The sequence below is a fragment of the Microtus pennsylvanicus genome, chromosome 9 (genome assembly GCF_037038515.1).
Source record: "Microtus pennsylvanicus isolate mMicPen1 chromosome 9, mMicPen1.hap1, whole genome shotgun sequence".
Lineage (NCBI taxonomy): Eukaryota > Metazoa > Chordata > Mammalia > Rodentia > Cricetidae > Microtus > Microtus pennsylvanicus.
In genome coordinates, this window is record NC_134587.1 from 22,490,300 (window position 1) to 22,511,386 (window position 21,087).

General features: G+C 42.1%; 1 protein-coding gene across 3 annotated transcripts in view; it reads left to right on the plus strand.

The window, feature by feature from the left end:
* Acvr1c (activin A receptor type 1C) overlaps window positions 1–21,087 on the plus strand; it is an 87,015-nt gene that overhangs the window by 48,314 nt on the left and 17,614 nt on the right. For 2 of the 3 annotated variants that reach the window (XM_075985171.1, XM_075985170.1), the window contains exons 3-4: window positions 10,635–10,874; window positions 17,897–18,127. In XM_075985171.1, coding sequence (XP_075841286.1) covers window positions 10,635–10,874; window positions 17,897–18,127 — 471 coding nt within the window. The remainder of the gene's footprint in view (window positions 1–10,634; window positions 10,875–17,896; window positions 18,128–21,087) is intronic. The other variant, XM_075985169.1, reaches the window with a different exon arrangement.

The following is a 21,087-nucleotide window of genomic DNA, read 5'->3' on the forward strand; positions in this document are numbered from 1 at the left end:
TTCAGTTTAGTGCAATTTTATTTATCTTCCTTTCCCCCTTACTATTAAATAAAATCTTTTTTTCAATGGGAACACATGTACTCTGTTCTTTTATGGCTAGCCTACATTTTGGTGTCTAACAGGAATAATTTCTGGTGACTCTCATTGATGACATCGGGGCACACCTAGAGAAACTGCTAAGCTACCAAGCAGTATCAAAATCCATGAAAATTTATATAGCACAGAGCAAGGAAGTTTTGGTTAGAGGAGCCGGTCATTTATAGGGTTAATCATGAGCAGAACTGCTGGTTGGTGCATGCTTACACTAATTACAGCTCTTCATATGGAAATAGACTATTCAACAACAACCTTCAAGCTACACAATCTTTGTTTCTATTCTGCTGCCAAAATGTACAGGGCAGGAGAAGGGCAAGTGGAGCTGTAATTTCCCATTTCCCCCTTCTAGATGGCAACACTTTACTTTCAAACAACTATTATATTTTTCACTAATTTATATAGTCATTTTAAATAAAAAAAATCAGGCACAACATTAAAAGGCGGGTTTTGCTAACTTCTACACAATGCTTCTTTTTTCTTCTGTTCTCAATTGTGCGAAGAGAAAAAGGGAAAGCCATTTATTTGTATCGGTTGGGTGAGGTGTGCAATGCCCACTCATAAGGGCATTATATTAAATGAATAAATAAGACTTTCCATCAAATGAACGGCTTTCATCTGAAGAAAGAGAAACTGCCCCAAGGATCAAATTTATCAAATACCAATAATTTGAAAATATACTATGATTTCTGAAAATGAATGACTCCAATAAAGAGTGTATTCATTGTGGAGATTAAGTCTTGTTTTCTTCATTTCTTTTTTTTTTTTTTTTTTTTTTTTTTTTTTTTTAATTTTTTTATTGATAAAAGGAGGATAAAGAAAAGAAAAAAAAAACAAATTTCCACCTCCTCCCACCAGCCTCCCATTTCCCTCCCCCTCCTCCCACTCTTCTCCCCCTCCTCTCACTCTTCTCCCCCTCCTCCCACCCCTCTCCCCTTCCCCCCACTCCTCTCCCCCTCCCTTTTCAGTCCAAAGAGCTGTCAGGGTTCCCTGCCCTGTGGTACGTCCTAGGTCCTCCCCCCTCCATCCATATCTAGGAAGGTGAACATCCAGACTGGCTAGGCTCCCACCAAGCCAGCACATTGCATAGGATCAAAACCGCGTGCCATTGTCCTTGGCGTCTCATCAGCCCTCATTGTTCGCCATGTTCCGAGAGTCCAGTTTTATCCCATGCTTTTTCTGGTAACAGTCCAGCTGGCCTTGGTGAGCTCCCAGTAGATCATCTCCACTGTCTCAGTGGGTGGGTGCACTCCTCGTGGTCCCGACATCTTTGCTCATGTTCTCACTCCTTCTGCTCCTCATTGGGACCTTGGGAGCTCAGTCCAGTGCTCCAGTGTGGGTCTCTGTCTCTATCTCCATCCATCGCCAGATGCAAGTTCTAGGATGATATGCCATATATTCGTCAGTATTGCTCTAGGGTAGGGTCATTTCAGGTTCCCTATCCTCAGCTGCCCAGGGAACTAACTGGGGACCTCAGCTTGGGCACCTGGGAGCCCCTCTAGGGTCAAGTCTCCTGCCCACCCTAAAGTGGGTCCCTTAAGTAAGAATTGTGGTTCCGTGCTCCCCTATCCAACCTTCCTTTATCCCGATCCTCCTGTTTCCCCAAGTTTGCATGCAAATGGATGGAAATAGAAAACACTATCCTGAGTGAGGTATCCCAGGCCCAAAAAGACGAACATGGGATGTACTCACTCATAATTGGTTTCTAGCCATAAATAGGGTCCACGGAGTCTACAATAGGCGAATCTAAAGAAGCTAAGTAAGAAGGTGAACCCAAGGAAAAACATATAGTTATCCTCTTGGATAAGGGAAGTAGACAAAATTGCCGGGGGGAAAAGTGGGATCTTGGGGGTGGGGTGGGATGGGGGTTAGGGGAGATGGGGAGAGAAAAGGTCTTCATTTCTTTTAAAGCATCCATCATTGTCTTTTGGTTTTGGCTTTGGGTTCGAGACACAAATTCATTGCTATAGTCGGCATGAGGTGACAGGCGCATGCGGAAACGCTCTCCTGGCCCCTTGTGGGATTGCTCCTCCATCACAGAAACAAATCCATTCACCGCTCTCCCGACAGAGGCAGTGCACACCTGACAGGCCCCGGACAGGATTCCCCACCTCACCCCAGAAAGTCCAAGGTGCTATATTTTTACACCTTTTTTTGTAAGTTCAATTAACTTGAACATTCAAAGAAATCAAACTCGTGATTTGAAAGTTTAATAGACGAAGCATCCCTAGTCTCCAGAAACAAGTATACTGGTTTTAATTAGAAAATTCTCTTCAAATAAGGATGTAATGGGAGATTGAACAAAATTTATAGCCATTTTTAAATTGAGCATTTTATATTATGCAAGGCTCTGTGCGTGTAAACACCCATAGGGCTCACTCGGATCTATTTTGATGGCTGTGATGGGACCTTGGATGAGGTCAAATGTGCTTATCCATCTTTTACAAGCAAGTAAGCTGCTTTGTGGAAACATTAGACCTTATACCACTAAAGAGTTTGGGACAAAGATGTGTGGCTTTTCTCACATCATCAACATCTTAAGTACTTTTCACTGAGCAAGGCTTTCTGATGTGAGTGAGGGAAACTTTCATTTTTCCCATAGAAAGGATTTCTTTTAGTGGAACAAAGCCTAGACTTCATTTCAAATAACTGGCCTCTAATTTTCTGATAAACATGCACCATTGAGATATGTATCTTGATGGCAGACATAAGAGACCATTGCCCTTTGCTGCCTAAAATTAAGAAAAGGAGATTGTGGAACCCACTTGGGTTTTCTTCTAATGCTTCGTATTTTTAATAATTAAAGCTTTCTGTGTGTTATGTGTGTATCTATATGAGTATATGGCATATGTGAGTTAGTACCCCTAGCGGCCAGAAGAAGATATCGGATTCCCTGAGCTGGAGACCTAGGTGTTGTGAGCTGTGCATCTGCTTCACCCCTGCATCTCCTCATGCAGGCTGGTTCTCTGGAACAGCAAGAAGTACTTTGAGTTAACTGAGCCATCTCCCTTTCCCTCTTTCAACATTCCAGGTTAACCTCACACTCTTGAAGGGTTTGTTGTTTGCTTTTGTTTTTCATTGCTGTTAGATCAATAATTATATTCTTCAGCCCAATGCTCCTACTTTTTAAAAAATAAACATAAAAAACCTTTGTATTTTTAAATTCAAATGCTAATGGTAAAAAGTTTGCTGTCTTTTGGTCCTCTCTACACGCTCCTCAAAAGACAGAGGAACTAGGTGGAGCTTTCCAGGAAGTGTTTGTACATGTGACGCCACCTTCCTGCTAAAAAAAGTCACGTAATTTGGCCAGATGACAACAGTGAATACAAAGGCCTTTTTCTATAAAGGGCACTGAGCAATGAAACGTGTGTCAATAACACGCAATTCCAACTCAAAGGCAGAAATAGTTACTGTTAGTCTTGTTGTAGTTTCTTTTTTTTTAAAATTCTTTGCTCTGCCACCCAGTTCCCAAGCAAATACATAGAGACTTAATCTAACCCGTGAATGCCCAACCTTAGTTTGCCTTGCTTCTAGCCAGCTTTTCTTAAATTTTTTCTGTCTACTTTTGCCTCTGGGCTTTTGCCTTCCTCGATTCTATACACCTCTCTTTCCTCTTACTCCGTGGCTTGCTGTGTAGCTGGGTGGCTGGCCCCTGGAGTCCTCCTCCTTCTCTTACTCCTAAATCTCTCTCTCTCTCTCTCTCTCTCTCTCTCTCTCTCTCTCTCTCTCTCTCTCTCTCTCTTTCTCTCTCTCTCTCCCCCCCCCCCAGATTTTTCCTATTCTTTCTGCCTGCCAGCCCTGCCTATCCTTCTCCTACCTAGCTGTTGGCCGTTCAGCTCTTTATTAGGCCAACCAGGTGTTTTAGGCAGGCACAGAAAACAGCTTCACAGAGTTAAACTCATTCAGCATAAAAGAATGCAGCACATCTTTGCATCATTAAACAAACATCCCACAGCATAAACCAATGTAACACATCTTCAACTAATATTCCACAGCCTCTTGTCCCTGGCCAGGCTTGGTAGAATGTCTAGATTCATGGTTCAGTAAACAAAGGGCCTTTTGATCACATTGCTTTTTTCCACACGACTAGCAGTGTGCGCAGAATTAAGCTACTGTGCATAGTGAAACATTATGGAGGGATCTGGCTAACTGAGCTTGCGCCTGGCTTATTCCTCCTGGATCTTGCCACGGCCATGCTGTGAAGAAGTAGTGGGCTATGACAAGGAGGAGATGGAGAGTGAGGATGTGGTATCTATCTGCCTGCAGTCAAAGAGTACACGGTCCCAGTGAGGTCACATGGAGGAGCCCCATACTGTGAACTAGGCCCCCAGGTCCTTCCACTCCACATTCCAGCCTAAATGTAGCTACACATAATGAAAGGAGACCTTTAATAAGGGTTGATTAACCAGGGTTCCTTTAAGGGTATTTGGGGCTCTTTTAATTTTCAGTAACTACTTGTTAACATATTGTTTGGCAAGGAAGCACAAACCTTGATAAGTTTTGTAAAAAATTGCCCTTCATGGAAGCTCTCTGGTTTGCTCTTGTTTGTCTACTGAATTAGATTAAAAGAGATGGTTAGCTAGTACATACCTCCATTCTCTCTCTAGTCTCAAAGCATTTCTCTATATTGCTTCATTGTATATCTTCATTTCAGTCAGGCAAATTCCATTTCAAGGTGGGAGAGAAATAAGTTTGTAATAAACCAAATGTAGATTTGGACTGAAGGTTTTCAATGTAATAGTAATATGGATTTTTTAAATACTTGATTAAATACATTTAACATACTAACTTAACAAGAATTCCACTTCACCCTATCTCTTGCAGCAGTATTTGTAGTAAGAGGCTGCTAGTGTGTTCCTGGCTTCCCAGACTCCCAAAATAATACACAGAAACCGTATTAATTAAATCACTGCTTGGCCAATTACTTAAGTGTACCGCTAGCTAGCTCTTACATCTAGAATTAACCAATCTCCATTATTTTATATTTTACCATGAGGCTCGTGGCCTACCAGCAAGGTTTCACCATGTCCGTCTCTGACAGTGGTACCATGGCTTCTCCTTGACTCTGCCTCCTTTCTTCCAGCATTCAGTTTAGTTTTCTCCACCTAGCTCTACTCTACCCTATCACTGGCTCAATACAGTTTCTTTATTAACCAATAGTATTCGCAGCATACAGAGGGGAATACTACATCAAATATTCACTAACCAACCAATACATATCAAGAAAATGTAAGTTTATTAAACTGGGGGCCATGTTGAGCTAATGAACATCAATAACTTTTTCTCTCTTTGATAACGAATAAGAGATTAATGGGGGATGAGATAGCATGGAACCATGTCCTTGCTGTTACCCTCCCTTTTTTTTTCTTCCCAAAGCAAGAAATGGGAAGTGGTGGCGAGGTAGTAGACTTGGAGAATGGTCTCGGGTGAGGATGACAAATCTGAACTCTCTGCACAGGGTGCTGGTGACTATCACCACCAACTCCAACAAGACATTGAGGAAAAGTTGCAAAATTCACAAGTTAAATTTCTTCCTTCCTTCTTTCCTTCCTTCCTCCCTCCCTCCCTCCCTCCCTTCCTTCCTTCCTTCCTTCCTTCCTTCCTTCCTTCCTTCCTTCCTTCCTTCCCTCCCTCCTTTTCTCTCTCCCTTCTTCCCTCAGCTTTCCCTTCCATTTCCCCCTCTCTTCACTTTATTAAGACATCCAGCCCTCCAAATCTACGAGTTCTGCCTCCACAGAGTCAGTCAACTGCATACTGCAAGTATTTAGGAAAAAAAATGTGTTTATATACCCCGCTATGGACGGTTCCTTTATCATGATTCCTTACACCATGTGACCATGACATAGCATTTACATTGTATTAGTTTTTGGAAGTAATCTAGAGACAAATTAAAGCCTGTGGAGGAGTGGTGTGTGGGTTATGTAAAAGTGCTATTCCATTTTATATAAGGGACTTGAGTGTGAATTTTAAATGAGTCCCCAGGAATACATAAAGGACAGTCGTATTTATCTTCCCAGATCTCTGTGGAGATAGATGTTCGTGAGCAGGATTCTCACACAGCTGGGCTAGTACCTTTGTCTTTTGCATTCTCTTTCTTTAATTGCCTTGGGAAGGAAATGCTTTGAATTAGCCATGCAGCACTTGCCAGACCTCAGCAGTGAGCTGTCGCATGGCCTCTGCTGCAGCTACCCTTTTCGTGGTCATTGTACCCCCACAGGCACCAAAAAACCCACTCTTACTAGAAATCGTCAATAGTAAGTTCTCCTGCGTTCAAGAATACAGGACTTGCTCCAAAAGTGGTATTTGTATCAAGGCTATCTTTTATTAATATGCTTTCCTAGTTACTATAGTTGTTTTCTATCCCAACTCATTGGCTGTAGGCACACTTTTTCTTTATTTCTTTCCTATTAGGATTATAAAAAACATTTGGCTCAAGGCAAGGTTTTACGAATTGTTCAGTGTTTAAGGAGTCCTTGCTGGATGGTGCAGCTCGCTTGTTTGCAGCTGAGCAATCTCTTTTTGCCCCTTACTAACTTGTATCAGTAGATCTGCTCACAAGGGGGAGAAACATTGGCCATCTACAATAAACATACCTCAGAGTGGTTGCTGGCGCCATGGCAGGTGACCCTGATTTCAGGTTTGTTGACCTTTTGTCTCTATTAGTTGCCATAGTGATGAGCTGAGCTCTGCTTAGTAGAGCTTTACCAAAATGAAGACAAGCAATAGCCTTTTAAGGCCAGTGTTTATGTTGGTGGCTTTTGATAGGAGATATCAACGTTAAATGTTGTTATATGAATGCCTCCAATGATGGAATTGAAGTTAAGAGATGTTAGCATGTAAAAACGGATATTAAAAAAAAAGACCTAATTCAGAAGATGAATACACTCAGCAGCTTTTAAGGACACCTAGGGTCCTTTATGAGGATACAGAGAAATAGAATGATGTTGTAGAAGGGATGGTAATGTTCTTTAGCAATGGCAGACTTCAAAAGTCACAAGGATTTGGGTAAGGATTTCTGAAACCAAGCTGTCAGAGAACACTTTTAACACCCATTGAAGAATGCTACAGGCCGAGCTCTCCATCTACCTGTGCGACCACTAGTGATCCCAGAGGAGTCTGGAAATAACACAGGAGGTATGTGGTGGCCAGTTAAAGCTTACTGTGTAAGCAGGAGAGCCTGGTCTGTGCTTCAGAGCCCTTTCCCCTCTGAGAGCTGACTGTCAGCTGCATAGAAACCCCTAGGAAGACACTGGAGAGGGGCCGGATAGCTTTTCTCTCAAAACTAATTATTTTCAATGATTTCTCATGTATTTTTTGCTATCTCATGAAGGAAATGCAAGTATCATCAATGCACTGAGATCTCCAGTTATGACAATAAAAATGAAGACATTTGAGCATAACTCCCAAAGTCCATTGTCAGCCGTGTGTTTGGACTCTTAATTACAGGTGCTATGCCCTCAGCGGATGGTCGCTGGACCTTTCCTAAGCAGGATGGAGCCTACTCTGTGCGTGTAGGCTGCAGTTATCCCAAGGTTCAGCTTGAGAGGGAGGCAAGCCTTAACCAAGAAGAACTGCTCTTTTGCCAGAAGTTTAGGACCATCTTCTTGATGTTTGAGAACTCAAATCTCCTAAATTCTGTTGCAACAATCTGTCAATGTATCCCAAGGCTTATTAAAAACAAAAAATGGAGAGGATGTTCAATGGTTAAGAATATATACTGTTTTTATAGAGGATCTGGGTTCAGATCCCAGCACCCACAGTCAGTCTATAACCTGTTCCTACAAACACCCTTTTCTGACCTCCACAGGCACCTGAATACACACAAACATACATAAATAAAAGTTTTAAAAAGCAAAACAAACACTAAAGATCAGCACTGCTGGAGAGAAGACATGACTATAAAATTCAAGAGGCAATCTTCAGTGAGCCAAAAGGAAGCAAACAGCACACAGGTTTCAAGGGGCACGGGGGAGTTAACTGCTTAATGACAGGAAGTGTTTGTCTTCATGAACTTTCTGTGTGTCACTGTTTTTGGAAATGTAAAAGAAAAATCTGAAGTGCAAGATGAACTTTCTATTTAAAAGATAGCTATAAAGAATATGTTTTTTCCTAATTTGTATCTGTGTGGATGCTTGTTCAAATGTGTGTGTGTGTGTGTGTGTGTGTGTGTGTGTGTGTGTGTGTCTGAAGTCCAGAGGTTCGTATCAGGTGTCTAATTTGGTTGATCTCCATTTTATATATTAAGGCAGGGTCTCTCACTGCATCTAGACCTTGGTCATTTGGCTGGTCTCCTTAGGCAGTCTGCTCTGAGGAGGATCCTGCCTCTGTCCCTTAATGCTGGGGTTACAGGGAGGCAGGTCCCTATGCTCTCTCAGTTTCTACATGGATTCTGGGGATGGGAGCTCTGTTCCTTACACTTGTGCAGAGAGTACTTGACCTGCTAAGCCATTTTCCCCGGCCTGATTAAGTCTGTCTAGTATTTGGTTTCAGTGATCACACTGATGATTTTGAGAGAGAGGCCTTTTACTTACCAGGGATAAAACTAGTCAAATATTCAGGGGCCCTGACAGCTGGTTATGGCCTCCTTACTGAGGATTGACTATGTGTCAGGCACTGTTGTAAGCACTGGGGATTCAGCTAGGAAGACCGCAGGCAGCTTCCTCCTTTTCCTCAGAGACAATCAGGTCAGATAATAGATGAAGGAGCAAATGACCTGATGGCCATGTGGTGATATTAGCCCCAACAGGAACATAAGAAGGTTCCAGAGAGTGAGTGGAGACTGGAAGAAATTCTTTTCAAATCTTTAAAACTTTACTTTCATTTTTTTTTAAATTTGAGATGATTAAATTATGTCACCAAGACTGGCCTTGAGTTTGTCCCTCTGTGTCTGGGAGTGCATGTTTGTTGCTCTGGGCCCAGCTTCATGAAAGTGTTTTCTGGTAGGGTTGTCAGCTGAGACCACTGTCTTCTACCAGGCTTGTTGACCTGGGTTTCTGACTGGTCTCCGTTTTCATTCTTCTTGTTCCAAGTGTCTATTGACACAGTGGCCACTCGGAATAAAAGTTTGACCCTATCTGCAAACCTCACAACAGCTTCCGAAGAAAATGAAACCCCTACTCCTTCCCTTAGCCTGCAATAGACCACACAAGATTTCTCGTTAATTCCTTGATCCCACTTCCTTGTCTTTTCTCTGTACAAGTCTAGGATGTTTTGCCAAACTGACCAAATAGGTGTCCACCTCTGGGTCCCTCGCACTCCTCCCCCCCCACCCCCCCTCTGGGACGGTGCACCCCTGCTTGCCATTCATTCTTGCTTTGTTTCCCTGTCTCCATGACACTTCTGCAGAGAGGCCTTCTAGGGCCACCCAGTCTACAGTGACATGGTGCTATCACGATGTCCTCTCTGCTGATTCAACCTCATAGCATTTATCCCCTCTCCCGCTCCCGCTCCGCAGCCCTCTGTTCGGTTGTCTGTATCTACGAGAGTTCATGAGCGCAGAGAGCGAGGATTGGGCTCTTTAACTCGCCATTTTATTTCCGGCACCTGGAATAATAGCAACATATTCCAAGAACCTGATGAGTATTTGGAGGTTCCAGCAGGGGAGCGCAGCTACTTGGATACCCTTGACTGGAGACTGGTCCTCCTCCATTCGGGGAAGGTCGTCTTCTTCAACGGAGCGCGCAACTTCCTGAGGGACACACATGGAGCGGTGAAGGAAGAAGGGAACACCCGCCTAGCCAGCCAGATCAGCAGAATCAACCCTGGCCATCAATGGGGTGACAGATGTCGCAGGCAGATCGCCCTCACATCCCTGATGAGTATTTGGGGAATGAATGAACAGATGGATAGATTTGCTGTAAGGACGGGACTGCTGAAGAACAAGGAGAAAACAGTAAAATTAAGAGCATCAAATATTTTGTGTGTGTTTTTTTTTTAAATCTTCCAAGTCAATGCTTTTTCTCTACCCCTGCCTCCCACTGCCATTGTCATAGGTGCCGTCACCTCTCACTTTTCCCTTTATTTTTGCTTGCACTCTGGTCTTTGCCAGTGAACTTAAATCTCTGCTTTTACGGTTGCACAATCTAGCTGAGGAATTTTAGTGATTGTACTTGAAATTTCCAAAATATTTTTTAAAGTTAGTGCTTTTAAACTATTTTTTTCAACTTACATACAAAGTCATGAATGGCTTAGTGTGTACTACAGATTTGTATCTTTGAATACAGATACGTCATTGTGCCCGTGATACATGCCTATATTTCCAGTACTGGTGAGGTGGAAGCAGGAGGATCAACAGCTCTGGGTCATCTTTGGCTACATAGTTTCAGGCTAACCGGGACTACTTGAGACGCTTTCCCAAAATAAAATAATGTGTGGTCTTAGAATTATTACAAAAGTCTAAATTATTCCTTGCCAACAAATTCTAACAATACCTATACAGAAAAAATAATTTTAAAAAATGCTAAAATATCTTACACGAATTGATTTATAACTTTCTCTCTCTCTCTCTTTCTTTCTTCCATTTCTTTCTTTTTAAACTGCAGTATCGCCAAATGCTCCCAGACTTGGCCCCACGGAGCTGACCATTGTCATTACTGTGCCTGTTTGCCTCCTGTCCATAGCTGCCATGCTGACAATATGGGCATGCCAGGACCGCCAGTGCACATATAGAAAGACCAAGAGACACAACGTTGAGGAGCCTCTGGCAGAGTACAGCCTGGTAAACCCGGGGAAAACACTCAAAGACCTGATTTATGATGCCACCGCCTCAGGTTCAGGCTCTGGTACGTGTCTGTTTTCAGCAAGCAAACTCTTGTTTAAAAATAAACGAACACCTTTTTTTTTCTTTTTGATAAAAGTGTCCAATGTGAACTCATCAGCTAGAGATCAATTAGGTACATAATAAATAAGCTTATGAATAGAAATGTCTTTAAGGATTACATGCGAATTGTCTACAGTAGCAGGCTTCCATATAGTGTTGCAAAGGGCCTTTAGGATTAGTTGTACCTCTCACATTCTCTCCTTTACCCTGCTCCTCCTCCCATTTAATATTATTTTAATTTTTCCTTTATCTCTTCATAGCACTGCATTCCATTCCACCATCCTCTTTTCTTTTTAAAGAGAGAGACAGAGAAACAGGGATATAGACCTCCCCCCCCCCCTAAACACACACACAAAGAGATACAGACACAGAGAGAGATTGAGAGAGAGAGAGAGAGACAGACAGACAGACAGACAGACAGACACACACACACAGAGAGAGAGAGAACGAACATGGAGTAGTTGGGGGAGGACAAACGTGATCAAAATATCATGCTATGATATACGAATAATTTAAAAAATTCCTACTTAAAAATTAGAAAATTGTTACAATAGAGTCCTCTCAGATGTCTGGTGAAGCTTTTTTCTTTTTTATGCCTTGGGATTTGATTCTTTGCTTATTTGTTTTGCCTTTCCTCTTGTCGTCTACCTCCTCCCATGATGGTCAAAACCATCACTGCTGCTTTCTTCTGCTGTGTCATAGAAACAGGGCAGTTGGGGTGTTGGGTTTAAGTCCACAAGATATGGGGAAATGTGTTAGATAACAAAGCAGTGTTCCTTGTGGATATTTGTGGTCACCCAAGGCCTTCTGAATCTGTAGGCATTCCCTCAGGGTGTGCTTTCAAAGCTAACAAGGAGCTGTCCTGGAATTAACTCACAATGGTGCTCTGGAAGCCCAGAGATGATGAAGGAAACTCAGGGCATTCCTAACTGGCTCCTGTGGCTCAAGGTTATCCATTCACTGCTATCGCAGCACAGAGTGCTCTGTTTTCTCCTTTAATCAATTTAGACAGCCGATGGAGAATTCCAGGGGCCAGACTGCATCACAGAATCAAAGAATCCCTTTCATAGCACAAAACGTTGAAGTCAGGGAGTCGGGGCAGGGCGGAATTTCCCTGCAGTTGCAAGGACTTCTTTTCCATTCTGAATTTCTAGAAAGCCTTGGCCCTTGACTTTACAGAAACATGACCAAGAGCACACCCAGACAGCCACTTCAGAAGTGCCTACATCTCTCGTGGCTTTAGAAGGATCATTAGAGTCACAGTTCCAGCCAGGAATGGATGCTGGTCTCTGTCTATATTCTCTGTATTAGGGCTGCTGTCATAGGAGCCTCCCAAGACGAGAGTCCAACCTGGGCTATGTAGCAAAATTTTGCCTTGAAAATAGTGAAATAAAAGAAAAGCAACACAGAGCTTTGTGTAACACGTGGGTATGAGTAGCATCCAGGCAGACACAGTTAAGAGGGGCAGGTGGGGAAACACCAACACATTCATATGGGCACCCATATGTAACAGGGGACACTGTGAATGCACTGGAAAGGGACATTTGCTGACTAGAAGAGTCTAATGGTCCAGGCTGTCACTGTAACATCAAGGAAGATTTTTTTTTTTCTTCAAAGAAAACCAAGAGAGAAAAAAAATCCTGCAATTGCAAAACATATAAATTTGGAATCCAAATTATGTCATTGTATAGAAGGCTTACATTTTTATCTTAAAAACAATATTCCTCAGTATTTAAACTCCATTTCTTTGGATATTATATGTTGAGACCTACTATACCCCAAAATTTTGTTTACTGCCAATATTCTGGGTACAAAGAACTCTGATATATGTTTAATTTCTAGAAATACATTTCTTGATCATTTTCAAAGGATTGAACAACCTTCTACTTATTACCCACAGAAACATTTTTATTTACTTGATGATGTTAGGTCGTGTTCTGATTAGTTTTTTATTATCAACTTGACACAACCGAGCGTCTTCTGAAAGGAGAAGCCTCAGCTGAACAATTGCCTGGATCAGGTTAGCTTGTGAGCAAGTTTATAGGAGAAATGATTGCTAATTGATACAGGAAAGCACAACCCACTGTAGGTGGTATCATCTCTGGGCATCTTGTCTTGGGCTGTACAAGAAAAGCTACATGAGAATAGCCCAGGGTGCTACCCAGCAAGCCATGTTTCTCCACAGTTCCTGCCTTGAGTTTCTGCCCTCACGTCCTTCAATGATGACTTGTACTCTGCGAGTGTAAACCAAACAAACCCTTTCCTCAACCATGGTGCTTTTGGTCATGGTGTTTATATATTTTCCTGTAGGCAGAAGTTTCTGTCCAGCCCAGTCCTGAAGCCATTCGGTCCCAAATAAATACACAGAGGCTTACATTAATTATAAGCTGATTATTCTAATGCTCAGGTTTATTGCTAACTAGCTCTTATGATTTAAATTCAATCATAATTCTTGCTTGTGTTTAGCTGTGTGGCTTGGTATTTTTTCTCAGTAAGGCATTCTCATCTCTCTTCCTCTGCTTTTGGATGATGACTGTGTCTCTCTGTCTTTCCTCTTCCCAGGGTTTTCCTAGTCTGGTTGCCCCACCTATACTTCCTTCCTGGCTACTGGCCAATCAATGTTTATTAAATGAATATAAGTGACAGATCTTTATAAGAGCATTATCCCACAACATTTCCCTTTCTTTTCTTTTCAAAACAGGAACCCTGAATCCACCTTTGTTTAGTTTTTTCCCCTGATTATTATTCATAATAATATGAGTAACCAACACACTAAACAAAGACAAACATCCATAATCCATTTTGGGGAAATGTGGGCAGTGATTACCAAATATCTAATTGCCAGAAGATATAGCCACAATTTGCTGTGGGATAATGTCACTTATATTGGTTTAATAAAACATTGATTGGCCAGTAGCCAGGCAGGAAGTATAGGTGGGGCAACCAGACTAGGAGAATTCTGGGAGGAGGGAAGACAAGAGACCCAGTCATCATCCAGAAACAGATGAAGTGAGATGAGAATGCTTTCCTAAGAAAGGTACCAAGCCATATGACCTAACATAAATAAGAATTATGGGTGAATTTAAGTCATAAGAGCTAGTTAGTAATAAGCCTGAGCAATAGGTCAAACAGTTTATAAATAATATAAACCTCTGTGTGTTTTTTTGGGACTGAATGTCTGCAGGACCGGACTATACAGAAACTTTGGTCTTTATTTTTCTATTCTTTAAGTGTACTGAATCTGACCAAGGATTTTTCTTCCATGTAAAAATAAACAAATTAATATGTAGGAGACTAGATATCTAATTTAAGAAAGGAGTGATGAGCTGGCAAGATGGCTCACTGGGGAAAGGTGCTTGCCACCAATCCTGAAGCTCTGAGTTCATTTCCAAGGACCCATGTGGTAGAAGGAGAGAGCCAACAACCTATAAGGTTGTTTTTTGACCACACACACCCTATGAAGTTCTCCCCATACACAAATATAGAAATTCTGTTAAATTTTTTAAATATATAACACTAAAGCCAAAATTTTGATAGTTGGCACAGACCCAGATTAGTATAGCTCTCATTCCTCATCAAGGAAGCATTGTTTTAGGCAGATGAAGACCATTAAGACCATAAAGAGCCACAACTGTCCCAAATTTCTAGAACAACTGATCCCATTGTGCTCAACCCCAAGGCATGCATCTACAAAACAACTCCTACACTTGAGGCTCAGGGAACATCACAGAAGACAGGATGGAAAGATTGTAAGAGCCAGAGGACCAGGAGCTCTTCTGTGAGATTGTGTCTCCTAGAAAGGGCAGAGAAACTGCCTCTATGATACCTCAACAATATGACTGCCTGAGTAGGATCCGAATAAGGACAATACCAGTAAATATGCTGACATGGAAGCATAAATCTCATGGAGTCCAAAATCTCATGGGGCCCCATGATTAAACAAACACCAAATCAGGTTATATTTATATATTTATATGTATTATTCACTGAACAATAAAAACTAAAGAAAAATTCCTGTTAGATGTTTTAATGGCTTCAAACATGTATCTTCAAGCATGCATATGAATTTGTCGGCTTCTGGACTGTTCTTTTTGAGATTATACTAAGACATCTTGTGGAAGGAAGAAGAAAACTTGCCCCAGCCCGGATAATTTCCTTTTGTTTTTGCAGTGTGGATTGAACCGAGGTCTCACACATCACATGCTGGGCAAGTGTTCTTACTCTGAGCTACATTCCTAGGCTGTGTGTGTGTGTGTGTGTGTCTTTGTGTGTGTGTGAAGAGGGATGATGACAAGGAACTTTCCCAGGCTAGCCCTTCTGCAGCATCCCAAATAGTTGAGAATACAGACCTGCACCACCAGACTCTGTTCATAAATACATTTCCTTAAGCACAAATTTGAACACACTTTAGGCATTTTGTCTCTTCAAAGCCAGCTTGCTTGGCGGTGACCTCTAGCTAAAAGCACATGCCTTTAATCATCAGAGAACAGGTTTACCTTCGGCAACGCTTCCCCCACAATAGCTTGCCGGTGGGGAGGACACTGGACCAGCCTGCTTCCTTTCTGCCTTTCTCAATTGGTTGGTGACCTTGAATCTGAGGCAGCTTTGTCAGATATTGAAAAACCCTGATTACGAAGCTTATCCCTGACCAGGTCAGGGACAAATTTCAAAGAGTTAGAGAGACTACAAAGTGGAAATAAATGGTGTTTTATTGGACTGTGCTTGAGCGTGGGCTTTGGCTTTGTCTCAGGCGGCTTTTACGGAAGTAGGAAGCCAGCTTCTTTGTCTTCCGGTATAACGTTCTGACAGATGGTGACACAAGCCAGACATCAGCTTCTATAATCCCTGGTGAAAAGATTAAAATGAACTCATGGCAAGAGGCAAAGTTTCTGTTCAAATGCAGTCTGAAGCTATGTAGAACAAAAACTACTCAGGCTCATCTCATTATTCGCTTTGGCAGGTTTTGAGGCAGCCAAAGCAGCGTCTCACCCAGCTCACCCCGCTGGTCCCCTTACAGGATGTGATGTTCTTTGTTCACCAATTGGATGTTGTATCAACTGCAGTGTAGAAACACTGTCTTATTGGATTCTTTCTTTTTCTGTCGGTCGGTCGGTGATGATGTGGGGAGGGAGATATGCTGAGATTTGACTTAATAATTGTTAGTGTCACTTTGGGCCAAAAACATTGAGTGAAGCCTACAAAAATAACCCTGGCTATTTGTTGCTGAATGTCTTCCTTCTCACAGAGAGGAACACAGGTCTGTCCTTCTATGGGATGCAAAGCACTCTGGGTCAGCCTCCCGCAGCAGCAGACTCTCTTCAAATCTAATTACTTGTCAGGCTCCAATTTTCTCATCGATAAATGATGAGGTTGAACCAGATGGTTCCAAAAGAACTTTCGGACCATGGGGCTTGCTGACTAATTGTTGAGGCTCGTACCAGTGAATTTATAGTCTGTGCCTATTTACCATCGTGGGTGGTTCTCGTGAGATGAGAACATCTGTGTAAACACTGGCTCATTCTTGGATCAGAGGACAGTGTCCCCCAAGGAGCCACATGGGCATTGCTTTCTCTGGCTGCCTGAGAACAGTGACAGTAACCAAACCGACTTTCTAGAATATACTCATTTTGTAGCCACTTCAACGATTTGCTTTCTAACAACACAATTACAGGAATAATAAAACCGTCTCCTGGAGCTTACGCTGAAAATACAGCAAATGAGAAGGAAAAATATTGTAGCTCACTGAGATTCCACCATGCAGTTCAGTCTTTCTTCTATGCACAGTTTGAAAGGCTGCAAACTCATAGAGATAAAATTTACTATACCGTTTTCATTTGACATTGTCGCAGAGTAGACTCCAGTGTCACTGGAATAAGATTTATTAGCAGCACCATTAGGGTCAGTCTTGGATGATTCATGTAGATGCTGCTGTAAGATCGAGGGTAACCATTATTGATCATGCATTAGGCCAGGTACAGTGTTAGCAGCTTAACCTGCTTATTAACTCACACACTGTCCGGTTTCGCAGAGGAGCATGCAAAAGTTCACAGAAGATAAACAATCTGACCATGTTGACTAGATGCTGTAGCTGAAATCGGAACCCAGGCCTTTACTGATCTGTGCTTGTGTATCTACATCATATCTCACAATTGCCTTCTTACTTGAAAGGGTTCATTTTTGTTTACTATTACTAACAACAATGTATTCAATATCTTTATGTAGATAGATAGATTTTCAACGTTTTGACTTAGTTCTATAGGATAGAATTTTAGAAGTATAGTTACTGTTTTAAAGAGTACAACCAGTCTGGGCTTGGTGGTATGCATCTTTAGTCCCAGCACTTGAGAGGCAGAGGCAGGCAGGGCTCTGTGAGTTTGAAGCTAGCTTTGTCTCTGTAGTGAGTTCCAGGACAGCCAGGGATGCATAGCAAGACCCTGTCTTAAAACAACCACAACAAAAAATTATGAACAGTCTACAGATCCACAGAGCATGTTTTCCTATTTCACAGACAACGTATTCTTAGTGTAACACGCTTATCTTATCAGTCATTGAATTTGATTCCCGACACGCACATTTTAATTTTGTTTTGCAGGAAATCCACGAAGAATTAATTTTTTTCCTTTCACAGTGGTACCTAGGAGCTCTACATTTTATTTTACATGTTAGCCATGCATGTTTCCCTTTGAGTCCTTAGGAATCAGAATGGCTTTACGAGAAATCCAGGGGATTTGCCACAGTTCTTAGGAATCAGATATCTGCAGCATCAGGCTGTGTTCAGAAAGCATTGTTTGTGCATAAGAGAAGAGAAATGAATAATTTAGGACATTTTCTAGGTCATGCCTTGGCCTTGCAGCTTGTTGGAATGGTGCATATTTCTTCAATCTTGGTAAAGTTACTAACGTGCTTAAGTGTTCGCTTTTCATGCAACAGCATCGTGGCTGTGGCTGCTGTTTTGAAGGCTCTGTTTGCCTCTCCTTTGACCAGGTCTGCCTCTTTTGGTTCAAAGAACAATTGCAAGGACGATTGTCCTTCAAGAAATCGTAGGAAAAGGCCGATTTGGGGAAGTGTGGCACGGAAGATGGTGTGGGGAAGACGTGGCCGTGAAAATATTCTCCTCCAGAGATGAACGATCTTGGTTTCGCGAGGCAGAAATTTATCAGACGGTGATGTTGAGGCACGAGAACATCCTTGGCTTCATTGCCGCTGACAACAAAGGTAAGGTCACTGTCACCGTGGTCGGCACGAAATACGTGAGATTGCCTGTAAGACAGATGGGACTCATCACTTTGTCTCAAGAAGACGCATGATGTTCTAGCTTCTTTATTAAGAAAATTCTTTTTTTCTTTCCCACAAGTAAATGCCCATAACTCAGCAGCGAATAGCTAGTGTGGAGTCGTGATTATGCAGTGAAGCTGGTGTTTAAGATATTAGATAACTAATACCAGGCAGGAATCAGCCATCTGCCTCTGGGGCCAGTTCTTGGAAAATCCATTAACCTTGTTTTCCTGTCTTGAGTCACCCTGGGTTATGGAAACATCTAGGGGCATTTCGGACTGAAGGGGAGCTGGGGGACATCGAGCATACAGGCAGTGGGACAATTTCGGAATTTTGAGTGCCTGCTATTATTAAATGGGATGGAATCTATATCCCAGCATTTGTGCGCAAGAGAACAGTTCTCAGCCATGTCCCCTCTAGACTGTGTGAATGAGACAAGAGTTTATTTATTAGCGGAGTTTTCTATCATTGTTAACTTGAGCATGTCTCAGAATTTGAAGTTTAACACTGACAGGTGACTCATTTGTTGTTGATTATTTTCGTGTCCTGGAACAAAAAAGATCATCTATCTGGCATTTAAAGTCAGGACTCTTAAAATGTCGTCCATGTGCTGCAGGGAAGCGATGTAGTTAGTGGACTTTTTCCTTCGCTTGCTTCTTCCGACAGAATTCCGGCTTTGAAAATAGGAGCGAGAAAACACAACCAGTCAGGTTAGAAATTAGACCTTCAATCAGTCTCAGTATCTTTGAAGAACTTTGATGGAGCCACAGTTACAATCTCATCAACAAACAAACAAACAAAAAAAGGTTAAACTAAATTATCTATAAATTTTACATTTTACTTATCTACTATTGCCTGGAAAATTAAAAAAAACAGTTTTGTCTAATAGAAGCATGATCATGATTTTATTTATGAATAACTAGATGTCGAAAGAGAGGTTCAGCATTCATTGCACATTTTGACCAGAATTGTAAGGAAGGAGAGTAAAATTGAGATGCTACCACCACCACCACCACCACCACCACTACTACTACTACTTATTATTATTATTATTTAATCTGTTGGGGTAGTGCCCAGCAAAGTCAGATGAAGATCCCCTGGAACTGGAATTACAGATTATTGTGAGCACCAAGTGGAGGCTGGGAATTGAACTTGGTTTCTCTGGATGAGCAGTCAGTGTTCTTAACTGCTAAGCCATTTCTCCAATTTCTGTTTCCAAGTTCTTAAGGACATATACATTATGTCCTGAGTTTTGAAAGTAGAGTCACCGTTCCAAGTCACTGCTTCTCCCCTGCTGAGTTATTTCCTTGTAAGGTTAACCAGCACAGTAGTATTGATGAACTACTTTAATCATAGTGCTTACTGGATAACAGACAAATCTGCCCCAAAGAGGTGATCTTTCATCTTTGTTTCCTTCTGTTTTTTAATACAATTTTATTTTATGTGCTTTGGTGTTTTGCCTGCATGTGTGTCTGTGTGATGGTGTCAGCTACAGACAGTTGTGAGCTGCCTTGTGGGTGCTGGGGATTGGACCTGGGTCTTCTGAAAGAGCATCCAGAGCTCTTAATGGCTGAGCCATCTCTCCAGCCCCTGTTTCCTTCTGTTTACCTGACTTCTCTCAATCATATCCTTCCTTATCAGTCACTTTGTTTAGATACCAGATGATCTCTAATATCACTTTCATCTTCACACATTCCTTATTCATGTAATGTTTACACTACATTGTAGCGGAGCACCTAACTAACAAAGACCGTGTTGTGGGAGAGCATAGTTAGGTGCGGGTGTTAGCAGGGAGAGTCTGAGGGTGAGGTTGGTGGATGGTGGGTTCTTAGTGAACTTTATAGTAGAATGCCTTTTGTATGTCATGAAGCTTTCTTACTGCCTGATTGTGGAAATGAAATCGATCAATACCATTCAGTTCCTAAACATGCAGCACCGGGGAAGAAAACCTCTAAGCAAAATGCTCACGGTAGAGACCATCTGAGTCTCAGAACTGGCCAGGGCTGTCTATACCATTGGAGACACTTTGTTTAGAAATCTACAAGTAGCCGGGCGGTGGTGGTGCACGCCTTTAATCCCAGCACTTGGGAGGCAGAGGCAGGCAGATCTCTGTGAGTACGAGGCCAGCCTGGTCTACAAGAGCTAGTTTCAGGACAGGTTCCAAAAAACTACAGAGAAACCCTGCCTTGAAAAACCAAAAAATAAATAAATAAATAAATAAATAAATAAATAAATAAATAAATTGTAGTAATATGGGCGGTGGCGGGGCTGCGTCCTCAACCCCCCAGCCGCCTGCCCGGCTAGCTTATGCCCCGAAATAATTACAGGGACACTGTATTCTTTTAAACACTGCTTTGGCCCTTTAGCTCTGGCCCTTACTGGCTAATTCTGATATCCCAATCAACCCATCTCTAACAATCTGTGAGCACCGGTCTTACCGGGAAGATTCTAGCCTAAGTCCATCCTGGGTCGGAGCTGGGGCATGGTGTGTGTCTTCCCTGGAGCAGGTAGCATGGCGTCTCTCCTGCGTCTGCTCCCGAGAGAAGAGCTGTGGAATCTGAGCTCACTTCCTCTTCCTCCCGGCATTCTGTTCTGTTTACTCCACCCACCTAAGGGTGGGCCTATCCAATGGGCCTAGCAGACACTCCCACATCAATAAATAAATAAAAAAATAAAAGAAAAAAAAAGAAAAAAGAAAAAAAGAAAGCTACATGTAGCTGTTGAAGTTCTGCTGCATAGAGAAGCATCGGGTTAATTTCTCACCTGTTAAAAGTCTTTAAAAAATGCTAGGTTGATTTTTGTTTTTGTTTAAATAGGGGTGCTGTCTGAGAATATCTAGCAATGGTATCATAGCATGCAGATCTTTATACAACTGTTTGAAGTACAGATTTCCTATATTT